Source organism: Sturnira hondurensis, unplaced genomic scaffold, assembly GCF_014824575.4.
Source record: "Sturnira hondurensis isolate 20B ecotype Veracruz unplaced genomic scaffold, ASM1482457v3 Scaffold0008196, whole genome shotgun sequence".
NCBI classification, from domain to species: Eukaryota; Metazoa; Chordata; class Mammalia; order Chiroptera; family Phyllostomidae; genus Sturnira; species Sturnira hondurensis.
The window spans coordinates 5,023,798-5,039,571 of NW_028080827.1; the positions used below are offsets into that span (position 1 = coordinate 5,023,798).

General features: G+C 35.9%; 1 protein-coding gene across 1 annotated transcript in view; it reads left to right on the plus strand.

The window, feature by feature from the left end:
• Positions 1–2,634, plus strand: part of FGF7 (fibroblast growth factor 7) — a 68,452-nt gene extending 65,818 nt beyond the window's left edge. Inside the window, exon 4 of the mRNA XM_037054602.1 lies at positions 835–2,634. Within this exon, the coding sequence (XP_036910497.1) occupies positions 835–1,029 (195 nt within the window). The 3' untranslated portion in view covers positions 1,030–2,634. The remainder of the gene's footprint in view (positions 1–834) is intronic.
• The last annotated feature ends 13,140 nt before the right edge of the window (positions 2,635–15,774 follow it).

The following is a 15,774-nucleotide window of genomic DNA, read 5'->3' on the forward strand; positions in this document are numbered from 1 at the left end:
AACTAATCTCTAAGGATTCTTCCAGTTCTAACATTCCATGTGCATTTTAGATACTTAAAACCTAAAATCTAAAATTTCTGTCTATAACCAGTAAAGTGCTTTTTGTTAAAGTTTACCCAATTTGCACATTGCTGACATAAAAATTCTTGGGAAAAATTTAAAAGTTTGTTTATCAACATCAATCTCAAAATCATGGGCTTTGAACTACAAGCATTCCCATTGTCCCCACTTCACTACAATGTGAAATATGTAACAGTTCATCCCACAGAAAAAAAAAATTGACCTTTGTATTCCCACGGCTAGGCACAGTACCTGGCACAAGCTAATCACATAAAAACATAGGTTTAACCAAAGGAATGAATGAGTAGTTGGGTCGATGAACAAAGAAATTAACTTTTCATTTTCCATCACTACTGCAGGCAGTGTAGAAAATGGAGAGTGGTTGTGAAATACGTCTTTCAGCTGAGGGAGGCTGAAGCTGTGCTAATTATATCCAAGTCTCAGTAGTCAGGGATTGAGTGACTTGGGCATGGTAACATGAGAGCTGCTAATTAAGGGGAAATAGCTCCTAATATTATAGAACAGTAGCAACTGACTGCAAAAGCCACATGTTTGCAAATCTGTTGCATAACCAAATGTGTATCATTTTATCTGTTTTTAAGAAAACATTAAGATGTCATTTATTTTTGCAAATATGCGAACCTATATCTAATTAACTTCATTACACCCACTTCATATATGTTTTAGTTCTACTAAATATACTGCTTTCTCTTTGTTTAATTGAGTCCCTCTAAAAATCATTTGGATAATGTCGTTTGTTTGTTGTTTTAACAGAAAGAATGCAATGAAGATTGCAACTTCAAAGAATTAATTCTGGAAAACCATTACAACACATATGCATCAGCTAAATGGACACACAGTGGAGGAGAAATGTTTGTTGCCTTAAATCAAAAGGGGGTTCCTGTAAGAGGGAGAAAAACGAAGAAAGAACAAAAAACAGCTCACTTTCTTCCTATGGCAATAACCTAATCATATATGGTATATAAGAAACCAATTCCAGCAGGGAGATTTCTTAAGTGGACTGTTTTCTTTTCTCTTCTCTTCTTTCCTTTCCTTTTCTCTTTCTTTTTTTTTTTTTTAAGTAACCAAGAAAGGCTGGAAAACTACTGAAAAACTGATCAAGCTGGACTTGCGATTTATGTTTATTTTAAGAGACTGCATTAAAAAAAAGATTTGAAAAATAAACACAAAAATCAGATTTAGTAACTAAAAGTTGTAAAAAATTGTAAAACTGGTTGTACAATCATGATGTTAGTAATAGTAATGTTTTTTCCTAAGTTAATTTACCCTTAAGAGTATGTTAGATTTGATTATCTGATAATGATTATTTAAATATTCCTATCTGCTTATTAAATGGCTGCTATAATAATAATAATGCAGATGATGTTATATAAGATGTGTCAGACCTGAAGGCTGCTGGAATGACTTGTCAGATAATCAAGCCAACGCTAACTATGGAAGATGAGCAGTATTTGAAATGCTTTCTAGTAAAAAGTCATAGTTCATTCAAACACTGATCAGAAAAGACGAAGTATTCTCTCAAAAATTCTATTACGAAATTAAATCAAATTGTTTTATAAAAGTATAAGATTAGAATATTTGTTGTGCTTATTAACAGAAACAAAATTCATAGTGCTGCTCAAATTGGAAGGATATTGCTACAAGGGTATTTTCAAAAATCTTGTGTATAAATAGCAATAATGATGATAATACTGTATTTCATCTCACTTGCCACAAAATAACATTTCATAATCCCTAAAATTTAAAATTCAAGTAATATAATCTATCTTTTGTATAATTCATATTCAGGAATATGGCTTTTAATAATGTTTTTCCCACAAATAATCATGCTTTTTCGGTGGTTATAGCATTAAACTCTATTTTAAGTTGTATATGAACTTTATTGTTTTGTTAAGTTTATGTTATTTATAAAAAACAATCTTAATAAGCTGTCTCTGTTTCATATGCTTTTAATTCTAAAGCAATAACAAAACAGCGTGGCTTAACTGCAACCCCCCTGCTCCTCGTGACCGACACTGGGTCCAGTACACAACGCTGGAGCCAGCAAACCCTGGGCGACAGACAAAAACGACAGCCTGCAGCAATTCTTACAATCGATGTCTCACAGGGAACAACGCAAACATGTGAAATATGGTTTGCCACATACTCTTGTCAATTAAAACTGAATCATGTAAGTTAAAAGAACTTACAGAATTTAAAGTTCGAGTACATCTGAGTCTATCCGTTGTATCGTATTTTCAAAACATACATATTTAAAGTTAGTATAATCTTTCTAATCTCTAGAAATCTTGATATTCAGAGTATGGCAGCATCGAAAGTTGTTTCCCTGTTAGATGGCAAGAGCACAATGCCCAAAGCAGGGTTTAAAGCCCTCGATATCAAAAAGGCTATAGATAATGTGCTTATCAGAAAAGTAAATGTACACGTAAGTCTTCCATTGGCAGATTTTGGTAGTATTTTATATATTCATTAATAGGAGGTAAACATTTATCCAAATTATACTATTGATATGCTCACCATGATGGTTTTAAATTAAAAATGCTTGTCATTCAATATCCTTTGTTTTATATAAATATTATTTGGTAATGCATTTATAGGAGAGTTACATGAAATGGCTAAATGAATAGAAATAACAGATTCAATTGAATTTCTTGTGCTCACCTACATGACAGGCTGCAAGAAGCTAGAAAGAATGCTCTTTCTCAGACATACTCTGGGGAGGTGCCGTGATATTTTTCACTGTTACCTGACTCAAGGGCCTTACTGGACTAGGTTCCTGAATCAGGCTTCTGTGAATGGAGTCTTGTGAATGTGTGAGGGTAAAAGAGGACCTATGTTTTTCATATTTATATCCTTAGTACCTAGTAGAATGTCTGTCCATAGTCAATTTTTATACAGATTGATTCGCTATTTGAATATAAAAGAAAATTCATAATTAGATAAATTTTACTTCATTTTTATTATTTTTACTTTTTAAAAATATATTTTATTGTGCTATTACAGTTTTTCCATTTTTTCTCCCTTTATTCCTCCTCCCCCACCATTTCTCCCCTTAGTTCATGTCCATGGGTCATACATATCAGTTCTTTGGCTTCTCCATTTCCTACACTGTTCATAACCTCCCCCTGTCTATTTTGTACCTACCATTTATGCTTATTTCCTGTACCTTTTCCCCCAGTCTTCCCACTCCCCTTCCCTGCTGATAACCCTCTACATTATCTCCATTTCTGTGATTCTGTTCCTGTTTTAGTTGTCTGCTTTGTTTATTTTTGTTTTTGTCTTTTTTTAGGTTCAGTTGTTGATAGTTGTGAGTTTATTATCATTTTACTGTTCATATTTTTTATCATCTTCTTTTTCTTAGATAAGTCCCTTTAACATTTCATATAATAAGGGCTTGGTGATGGTTAACTCCTATAACTTGATCTTATCTGGAAAGCACTTTATCTGCCCTTCCATTTCAAATGATACCTTTGATGGGTAGAGTAATCTTGGATATAGATCCTTGCCTTTCATGACTTGGAATACTTCTTTCCAGCCCCTTCTTGCCTGTAAGGTCTCTTTTGAGAAATCAGCTGACAGTCTTATGGGAACTCCTTTGTAGGTAACTGTCTCCCTTTCTCTTGCTGCTTTTACGATTCTGTCCTTACCTTTAATCTTGGGTAATGTAATTACGATGTGCCTTGGTGTGTGCTTCCTTGTGTCCAACTTCTTTGGGACTTTCTGGGCTTCCTGGACTTCCTAAAAGTCTTTTCCTTTGCCAGATTGGGGAACTTCTTCATTCCTTTTTCCAATGGGTTTTCAATTTCTTGTTCTTCCTCTTTTCCTTCTGGCACCCCCATGATTTGGATGTTGGAATGTTTAAAGTTGTCCCGGAGCTTCCTAAGCCTCTCCTCATTTTTTGAATTCTTATTTATTCATTCTGTTCTGGTTGAGTGTTTATTTCTTCTTCCTGCTCCAAATCATTCATTTGAGTCCAGTTCATTTCCTTCCCTTCACTGTTGGTTTCCTGTATATTTTTCTTTATTTCACTTTGCATAGCCTTCACTTTTTTCTCTAACTTGCAGGACAACCCACATCATCGTGTTGTGGTGCTGTAGGTGGGGGAGGGGTCTGAGAGGGAACAGTGTTGCTTGCTCAGCTCTCTTCCAGGTTTCAGTCACTTCCCCCACTACCCACAAGCACATTGGGCCCTTCTGGTGCTGATTCCCAGGTGGGTGTGTTTGAGTACATTTTAGAAACCTGTGGATCTCTCTAATGAACTCTCCTGTGAGGCTAGGATTTTATCCCACTGCCGCAACCACCACAGATTTTTATAGTCAGAGGCTCTGAGGCTTTATATTCCCACACCGAAATCCTGGTTTGCACAGTCTGTCTCGCTCCCCAGTTGTTCCTTCTGGTTTATCTGCATGCAAATACGGAACTGCCTGATCCACCAGCTGCCCTCTTGCCCACTTGGTCCTCTAGCTGCTGCCTTGATATGCATCTTCTCTGCCCCTCCTACTGGTCCGAATAAATGTTTCTTCTTTAACTCCTTGGTTGTCAGACTTCCATACAGTTTGATTTTCTGGCAGTTCTCATTTTTTTTCTTTTTAAATTTGTTATTGTTCTTCTTTTGGTTGTTCAAGGAGTCAAAAATTAGGGTGAAACATTATATGAAATTTAAGCATAAATAGTATATATGCATGCAGGATACAAGTTTGTTAGGGCCTAATATTCTTTGACTATGAAGCTATGATCAAGGTATACAGCAATGCTGAATTCAACAAACCAATATTTAGCAGTAATTCCAATCTGGTAGTATTTCTAGAAACACTTTTAATTATTTGTCCACCATTTTTTACATTGATCATGCAAATTTTAGAAAATCTGCACCAGTTACATATGCTTAGAATTCTAGAATCTTAGAACAGCAAGGAGCCTAAGTAACTCTTACTCATATGCAGACCAGGAAATGAAGATTGTGATACACCCAAAGTCATATAACTGCTTAGGTAGAAATTTGCCACAAGAATCTAGGGCATTTAGCATGTGCTTCCTACTTTTAGACTGTTGGGATTACTATTCAGTGATCTCATTTAAAGAAATCCTTTGAGATATGATCTTTTATTTTGCATGCAAACACGACATATTTTGGCAATTCACTTCATACACAATTGATTAGTCCATACTGTGATGATCTTTCCCAAAAGAATGAAAATATGATGCAATTTATAATCCTAATTCCCATTCAATGCTTACATGCACCTCTTTATTTGCAAATGGAGAGCATTGTGCACAATATCCATAGAAACAGATTAACCTTTTATTAGAACAGTCTTTCAAAGAGAATATTGTTAAATACATAGGTTTCCAATAATTAGGAAGAAAAAATTAAGACTATAAGTTGTTAGTAACAGAAGTAATAAAGATTCTTGTTTTAATCCTCACCTGAGGAAATGCTTATTAATTTTAGAGAGAGGGGAAAGGAGGCTGAGACAGGTAGAAAAACACCCTGTGAAAGAGAAACATCAATAGGTCGTCTCTCCCATGTACCCTGACTGGGAACCAAATTTGCAAGGTAGGTATGTGCCCTGACTGGGACTGGAACCCACAGTCTGTTCAGTTTGTGGGTCAATGCTCCAACCAACTGAGCCACGCTGGCCAGGGCAAGAAGTTACATTCAATGCACTTAGTGAATTAGAATATTTTCACATAAAAAAGCTGAAATATAAATTGTCAGCCTTTGAGTTGGCTATAAATTCAACTTGATAGAAGAGCAGACATGCTACAGATAAATTCTTACTTTCTTTCCCTGGAGTTGCACTTTTGGTTCTGCAGAGTGACAAAGAACACAAGGATGGACAACGGGAACAACTGTAGTAAAAGCAACTCCATAACGACAAATATCCTAAATCAGTGCCTCTCACAATTTTCTACTGAAATGCCAGTAACAGAGGTAGAGACAAGAGTCTAAGGTAACCCATCAAACACATAATTTTTTAAAAATACATCCTCTCTCTTAAGACACATGTAATTTTTAGATTTTATTTCATAATACATTTATGTTGTTTTAATGTGATATTGACAACAGTGAGTAAAAGTTATGCATCAGAAAGATGTACAAGGTTTATCATGTAGCTTCATTTATACCACTACCCTAGTGCCATATACTTGAGCATGAATACAACACAAGAGATTTGTACCCTCTCATAGTCCAATTTACACACAGATTAAAGAAATCTCTTTGGTTAAAGAAAACCAAAATGTTATTTAAAGTTCACTAAGAACAAAGGCAATATTAAAAATATGTAACTATGTAGCATGAGTGGTTAATGGTCAATCAGAATATGAGGACTGTCCAGAAGGTATCCAGCCATGTACTATGAAAAATAGAGACATTTATTGAAGAAGATACAAGATAAAAGAAACTTTGTACATAGGACAATGATGCCTCAGTCCCCTTCAAAGTAGTCACCTTGGGACCTCACATAGTTCTCCCAACAGCCATCAGCTGCCCCATTGTATTTTCCTGAATCTCAGTGATTGATGGTCTGAAATCTCTTCCTTTTCAAAGCTAATTTTAGTTTGGGGAAAAGCCAGAAGTCACAGGGTGCCAAATCTGGGCTATAGGGGGACTGCATCACCTGGGTGATTTAATGTTCCACTAAAAAACTATTCGAGACATGAGCAGCATGAGCAGCATGAGCATCAGCATGAGCAGGCGTGTTATTGTGATGAAGCTGCCAAGCACTGGTTGCCCATAGCTGTGGCCTTCCGAATCATCCTAATAGTTTCCACAGAGGCATGTTCAAGCTTAACACAAAATTTCATGAAAATTCATTGCTCTATTTGCTCAGTCATTTTGGATGCTATGGCCACCCAGTATGCATGCTCACTCAATTGCATCTACCACCTTCGCTGACTAGTACAGTGAAGTTGTCATTGTTCACACAAGGGCATTCCAGTCCAGTCTCCTTGGCTCCAGGTTATGTGGATGTTGTGCAGAGTTCTTGTTATATTAACAATCGCTGGATTTTTTCTGGACACACCTTGTATACCACAGATTTATCAGAATAGATGGAGGTCATTGTGACTACCTGTGGGTACCAGACGATCATCAGCCTTACCCACTTCCATGATCACTCCAAAACAGAGTTTTCAGAGGATATTTAATTGGCCTCTTTGATTAGTGTATCTTAACATAAAATAGTTCATTAAAACTCAATGTCTGTTTCAGCATTGTTGTCAGGCTACTCTATTTTACTTCTATATTTATTCAACTAAACAGCTGTTTTCAATGAAGGTGATGTTTCTTTAGGTTCACATATGGTCCCACTTATCCTCTTACTTTGAATGGTTTGTCAAGAAAATTTATTACTTTGAGTTGAGGAGATTTAACAGGAAGCTAGAAATAATAAAGTCCTACTTTCTTCCCAATAATACCTGTATTTACTCTCACCTGAGAAGATGGCTCTTATTATTTTTTTTTACTTTCTGATTGTTGCTTGATTTCAGTTTCTAAATCCTCATTATTATATTTATGAAGAGCTATGCACATTTATATTCTAATGATTAAATGTGAGCTGAATAATAATGTTTAGCTTGAAGATGGCAGACCTTTCTCTTGATCAATCCAGCAAGCCTTAGTTATCTATTGTTGTAACAACACATTATTTTAAGTTAGTGGCTTAAACAGCAACTATTTATTACCCCATAGTTTATGTGCTCAGGAACCTGGGCATGTTCTCACTAGGTGTCACTAGTTACAATCTTTTACAAGGCTGCAGTCAAGATGTTGGCCAGGCCCACAGATATCCATGATAATCTCAATGTTCAACTCATACAGGGATCCCCCTTAGATCCTCACTGGCTGCCGGCTTGAAACATCACTTCCCCAGCACATGGGCCTCTCAATAGCATAACTTAAAACATGGCAATTTGTTTCCCATAAAGCAAGTGATCAGAGAGAATGAGAGAGTACGCCCCAAAGGGGAGCCACTGTATGTTTATAACCTAATCTTGAAGGCAATGTTCCATCACTTCTGCTACACTCAAAGGTAGGAAATTACATACAGACACAATTACTAGAAAGCAGGGATCATTGGAGGCCATTTTAAGTCACAAACTGGATGGTTTTAAGGCCACTGCCACACAGGACTCTTTAGTGCCTAATAGGAGCAATTCATGGCTTTCCGTGGTGAGCCATTCAGCAGAGAAAGAACTAGGTATATTCTGTGACAACATTCTCGATCCTTCCCTGAGGGATACTGTATGGTTCGTTCTCTGAGAAAAAAATTGAACTACAGTTCTGGACTGCCTAGTAGCTTCAGCTGTGCCTCCTCCGAGTCCTAATAGAGCTGTAAAACTAACCATATTACTTTGCCTCCACACGAAGAAAATGCCCTTGCCTTCAGAGCCAACCTGCAGATCATCCTCCCCTCTACTGCCCTGTCTCAAGACAGAAAGATCATACATGCCAACATTCCTCATCATACATTCCTCATACATTCCTCAAACCAAAGCGAGTTTGGATGGTGGAGGCAATCAATCACTAGTTGCCCAAGACTATCTGAGGATAAGAAGACCCCTAAAGACTTGAAAATAATTAATTTTATTGCCAGACATATACCGGAATTATACTGGGATTTTAAAAAAATGATGTCTAGGCTCCCCAACACCCAGGTCAGCTGCATCAGTGTATCCTGGATGCAGCCCAGGCAATGGTGTTTCTAAAACTTCCCAGGGAATTCTAATTAGACTATGCATTGGAGAGCCTTTGGCTACATGGGGCAGGGAGGGGGAAGTCTCTTTAGGAACTATATCTAGTTCTTCATCCATGTTTCTCCCTTAAACACCCTAAGACTTATGCTGCTTCCTACCTAATTCCATACTTTCTAATATGATTCTAAAGTCTTCAGTGCTTTTTGGATCCCTAGTTTTCTTAGATGCCTTCATATTTTTGCTCTTCATGACTCAGGCTAAAAAGAAATGGGTACACTAAACAGAGTGCATTGGAACGACCATGGAGTACAAAGCCCACAAAGTCGCCCCTCCCCTGCACACACCCCACAGTTAGTTCTCAGACAGAGCAGCCAGTTTGATTCTGTTAAGTTAAATTTCAGATAATGCAATTCTTGTGTTTAAAACTGCAATTATTTTCCACATTACTTAAAACAAGCCAAAGTTCTTCGAGTGGCTTATGCTGTGGTAATGAACAAAGTTAAGTGATTAAAAACTTAACTATTAAATTAGGTATGGGAAGACAACAGGAAAAGAATAATAAAAATATAGAGTTTATACTTAGATTGCTTGGTAGATATCGAAATCTCAGTCCATTTAAAGAAATTCAAACTAGACATTGAAGATATTATTTAGTGGGCAATATAATTATTAGACTCATATTCAGAGGAAAGGCCATAACCTTGTATCAGAAATTGACAGATGGATGTATGTAATGTTTGAGATAAAAATTTTAAGGCATGTAGATATTAATTTAATGATTCCCCATTTTAATAAAATGTTTCTATTAATCAACAAATTAATGTATCTTCTAGACTAGATGAGAGGGCTTCTACTTTACTCTTCTTTATTAAACTGGTCTTCTGTGGCTGGTTATTTTGGTTGTTTCAAATTTTTCACTAACATAAGTATGTATCTTTTCTAAATGCTTATTTACATTTCTGATTATTTCTTTAAGATGATTATAAGAAATAGAAATATCGGACCAAAATTCTTTTCAAAGTGCAATTTGAAAAACTGATTTTCAGAAAACTTTTCTAAATATGTATTTTAACCAACAGTACATAGGAGTGGATAAATATTCTTGCTGATATTTATGCTCAAAATTTGGTCAGCTTTTATTCTTGCCTCTGCTTCCCTTTGACTATCTAATATCACCAAAACTCGGCTAGCTTCTTCTTTCTCAATATCTCAGATGCATGTTTCTTGGTTCTTCTACAACTTCATGAGTGTCTAGACTCATGTCTAGAGGTTAGCCATTGTTCCCTGATCATTCTTCTGTCTCAAGTTCCTTCTCATCTCAGATGCTACCTAATTCCTTGATCTTTCTAAAATGTGACTCTGGCCATTTCAGTTGCCACTTGAAGAACACATGTTGGCTCTTTATATCCTATTGGATTTAAATTCCTTAAAATGGCATCCAAAACTTTTAAACAATTGGCTCCATCTTACCTGTCCAATTGTCTCACTGCTCAGTAAAAACCATTAAGTTTCCTGAGTCCATTGTGTTTATCACAGCACTAGGCCATTCATTTTACAGAGAAAGGATATTATCTGTTTTGCTCCCTTGCACATCTCAAAGTACCTTTAGCAGCATCTGGCACAAAGTTAGTACTCAGTAAGTATTCAGTAAATAGATGGATAAACCACTTCCAGGTCAGTAACAGAATAATGAGCATACCTTACTACAAAGCGTTATGTCAATGTTTAAGCACAATACAAATGTAGTTACAAATGTTTTGTTTAAACTAGTGATTCTCAGAAGTATTATAATTCTTGTTATTCACTTCTCATGACATTTTCATGACACCCAATAGAGTATATTAATGCATTTTATAATACAATAAAATTCTTTGCTTTTTTTATGCTATCCAGCCCCTCTGACCACTGCCACCAACAGTGACCAACATATCTGGGGCAGGGATTTGCAGGTCACCCTATGGAAGACTACCAAAAATTATCTTGGAAGCTAAATTAGTAATTAGAAAGTTGCTTGGTGAGCATTGCATCAAAGTAAAGAGAGATAAAATAGTTTTAAAAGATATATTATCTAAATTATTATGAAACCAAGTTCATGAAGATCAAATCTGGAGAGTTCTGTAGACACACTGCCAGTCTCTGTTTCCTTGGGCCACCTCTATCACCTGCCACATGTTGTCTGCCCTCGTGTATATATAGTCTTTCTCCATACAGTGTAAAGTACAACCAATAACAATATAATAATACAACTTTTAAATTACTACCAGATCAGGAATTTCTATCTCTGGCCATCAAGTGTCTTGGGAGTTTCTTCACTCTTTAGTCATTCAAATTTCTTATTTTTTTCCCAATGATGCATAATGAAAAGCACAATGCTGAGATTTTTCTGGCTTAATTTTCAGAGCGCTACCTTATTGCCAAGTTTTAAGGTTTCATTTTTAGTTGTCTCTAAGCATTGGTAACAGTGAAGTGATAGCAAAATGACAGAGGTATAAATTAAAGTGTAACTAGCTCATCCATCTGGCTAATACTTTATTTCTGGAACATGTTTATTGTTAAATATCAACTTGAACTTGTGTATGAGTAACTACTATCTATCTTTTTTTAAATTTTTATCTTCCCACAGCACTGTGTGCAGTAATTTGCACATAGGTACTTAAAAGCTACATGTTAACTGATTATAAAGATTTTAAAATTTGCTTGTGGTTTAAACTATAGTTTATAAAAAATTATGGAGCCCACTAATATTTAACCTTAAAGTCCAGATAAAAAGGAAAAATTTGGTTTCAAAATTAGGGAAAAGGTATAGAAATATTTTTTAAAAGATCTTCATCTGAGTTTAAAAGGTTATATGGTGTTGTACCATAAGAAGAGAAATGAGCATTAAAACTAGTCTTGTCTTTCACGGCCTGGCTTATTTCAGTGGGGATGGTTGGGCTTGGGGGGGGAGTGGTGGGGAGAAAATGGAGATGACTGTACTTGAATAACAATAAAAAATGTAAAAAAAAATCCTAGTCTTGTAAATAATCTAACAATACTGGTTAAGGGAAGCGGGCTTGTAAATCCTGAGTCATTCCAGATACTTGCATTCAGTAACTGCTTACATCCCAGTCCTAAAAAGGGAGATATGCCATTTTGTTTGGAAGGCAAATTTTAACTACCTGCTGTCTGTTTACTTCGTTAAAACAAAAATGGAAAGTTCTCTTAGTTTAAAATTATGGAGAAGAGTTAGTTCCAGATGAAAGCAAGCATCTCGAATGTCGAGAAGAAAAAAATAGGGTTTAAATATGTTTTGGGTTAGAAGAAGCAATTCTGAGACATCAGTATACACGGAGCATGAATCATTTTATTCCTGAAAAGCCACATGTGCACACACGCATGTATATGAGAGTATACTCATGTTTACCCAGGGTGTGCACTTGACCTGCCTTGGCGTTCCTACAGTGCACAGATGAAGGTGTTAACACTCACAAAGGCAGAGATAGGGAGAGAACTATAGAGGGTAAAAGCTCTAAAATAACAAATCTAAGCCACCAGTCCCTGTTGCTAATACCACCTCAACAGTCAACAACCACTTTGGAAGATTATTCAGCACATACAGATACAAGTTATAGGGGGAAAATGTTAGACAAAAGGAATATAGAAAAAGCTATTCTAATCACCTCATTTGGGGGGGAGGAAAAATAAGGCTAAGGGGGGTTATATGACATGCTTACGGACATTCAAGTCTTTTATGTGCAAGTTAAATATCAGACCTGAGAAAACATTAGAATCTGTAAAAAAACAAACAAAAAAACCCCTTCAAATCCAAACATACTTATGTCCTGAGTAAATAAATGATCTGAGTTTTATGTGTGGGGGTTTCTTCACAGTGATGACTGAGTCCAGCTTGGAGATAAGCAACACAGAAACTGCGACACTGTAAGGCAGGATATGGTAGTTCTCAGATGCCACGGGCCAGGCCCATTCACAGCAATTTCCTATAGGATCATGGTTCTCAAACTGTTCAGTCTCAGGGACTGAATTGTCTTAATAATAACTGAAGACACCAAAGAACTTTTGTTTATATGGTTTTTGTCCCTATTAGTATTTCATATACTAGAAATTAAAACTGATAAATCTTAAGCATTTATTAGTTCATTAAAAATATCAGCAATAAATCCATTTCATGCAAATATAAACAGCATATTTTTTGAAAAAGTACTATTTCCAAGAAAAAAGATTTGAGAGGAGTAACATTGCTTCCCACTTAAAAAATCTCTTACATATGAGAGCAGGAAGCAGGTGAGTGGCGGTACCTACTTCTGTTGGGATGTGATTTTTGAAGTATATAAAGAAAATCCCGTATCACACAGACCAGTCATTGGAAAAAGGAATATTTTAATAGCCTTTCCATATAACTGAATATTTTTTACTATACTTCAAAGCTTGAGAAGTTGTAGTTTCTCAATGGTTGTAGTTTCTTACTGGTGTGTAGCAGTGTGGAAGTTGTAGTTGTAGTTGAGAAGGTGAGAAATAGTTGAGAAGTTGTAGTTTCTCAATGGTGTAGCTTCTTAATGGTGTGTAGCGGTGTGGAAGTTGTAGTTGAGAAGGTGAGAAATAGTTGAGAAGTTGTAGTTTCTCAATGGTTGTAGTTTCTTAATGGTGTGTAGCGGTGTGGAATTTGAAACCACATCACTGTGCTTTGTGTCCTCTGTTACACTAAAATCTGCTCAGCGGTCACATTTTCTGAAATCCATGTATAATTATTTTTAATGCAATGCATTGGTCATTTGGAAAATATTGGTTCAGTGACTTATGCAGATTTCCTAAACATTGACACACTTCTTTAACACCACAATAAAAACTCATATTTGTTAGTACTGACTTATTGGGGGAGTCTTTAAGTACTGAAAAACTGTAAGATCATAGTGGTGGATGTAAATTCCCCCAAATTTCTGTCTAACAGCCCAAATGTCATTATCAGCTATAGCAAACGCACTTCATACACAAGGGTTACTGTACCCTTCTTTAATTGTATGTCTGTAGTACAGACTCCTAGCTGTCCAAAATGTGTACTTCCTCTCCCATTGTATAGAGTTGTCACCATGTAGCAGCTTCCCAGCCAGTTTTTATTTGCCAGCCCTCTTCACGTCTAGGCATATCCATGGCTTGTTCTCACTTATGGCTTGCTGGATTTTAAGTGATGTGGATAACTTCTGAGCCAAGACTTTTAAAAGTGTACATTTATTCCTCTTTTTTTCTCCTGATGCAAATTACTTTAATAACTATGGGGTCCTATAACGGCTGACCCCAGAAGATGGAATAGCCTGGACCTCTGAACCACTATGTAGACAGGCAATCACTGATCACTAACATAAAAACTCAGAGCCTAAGTGTCCATCAGTAGATGAGTGGATAAAACAACTATGGGACATTTAAATAGTGGAATACTACTTGGCCATAAAAAGAAAAATTCTCTTTTGGAACAGTATGGATAGACCTAGAGAATATTATGCTAAGTGAAATAAGCCAGTCAGAGAAAGAAAAATGCCATATGATTTCATTCACTTACAGAATCTAATAAAAAACTAAATAATAAGCAAAATAAAGAGAGACTCATAGATGTAGAACAGGATGGCAGCTAAGGTAGAGGAAGTTAGGGGGTGGAAAGGTTGAGCAAAAAGGAAAAAGAAATCATGGGCATGGACAACAGTGTGGTGATTGAGGTGTGGAGGGGGTTATAAGGGGACTAAATGGTAATGAAAAAAATACAATACAACAATTAAAAGGGGCCCTAGAGAAATATAAAAGACTCAAAGCTCAAATAAACACACAGGTTTGAACAGATTTCTACCTTAAACAGATTTCCTAGAAGTCACAACATAAGCAGAAATTTGCAGAAACATTTACTTTATGGAGAAAAACCTTATAAGTAATCTTTGCCTGTTTGAAATGGTATACCTGCCCTTCTAGTTCCCCAACGGGAAACAATGTTGTGGAGCAAACCTGGGCTTCCCCAGTGGAGGCTCAATTTCTTTAACAGGACCGGAAATTCCACTGCTCTGCTGTCTCTGCACCTCCGGACCACCCTGGCCTCAGAAGGTAGGCTTTAATTCTCCAAACCACTGCTCACTATTTCTAGAGTACTCCATATACAACAGCGGGAAGCAAGTGAGTTTTTCCGAGTCCTGTCCCTTTTTGGCACTTCTACTAACATTTTTCCTCCTTTCTTCTCACCCATTAATATTTGATCTCAGAAAAGAATTAAAAACTCACTCATATTAGTCATAAGTGAAGGATTGAGGCTATGATAGTTCTCATAAATTACAACTATTATCCTATGATGAAAAATATAAGCCTTAATGTATTTACATGCCTATAAAATTAAGTAACTGAGAGGCTATATAGGAAGTGATTAAAAGTTCAGACTCTAACGCCAGAATTTACTGGCTTAGAATTCATACCCATCACTTACCAGTTATGTGAATTTAGACAAGTTACAAAATTATATTATGCTTAAGTTGTTTCATTTTATAAATGATAATAAACTGTCACATAGGAATATTACTAATAAGGCTTTATTAACTTAACACACCTTATCAAGTATATGGCTCAAGTGGAAGATTTACCCATTAAAGATAAATCATTAAAATTTAATTATGAGCAGCATATGAAAAGAAATATTATTAAACATCTGACCTGATGCCCAGGCTTAGATAACCTCATCAATAAATAGAAAAATCTAGTCATGTTTTAGAGTCAAACATCAAAAGATTTTGAAAATATTTACCTGTAAATGAAATGATACATTTTATAAAGATTTTCCATTAATATAAAAATCAATTGTATTAGAAGCAAAAATAATTTTTATGTTTTTTCAAACAAAAATGATCATTTTATTATACATACAGTATTAAATTTTTAATCATGGTAGTTCACAACCTAGAAAAATTCTTCATTTAGACTGCATAAAATGGATATTGAAATAACAGTGACGTCTGAAGGATATATGGA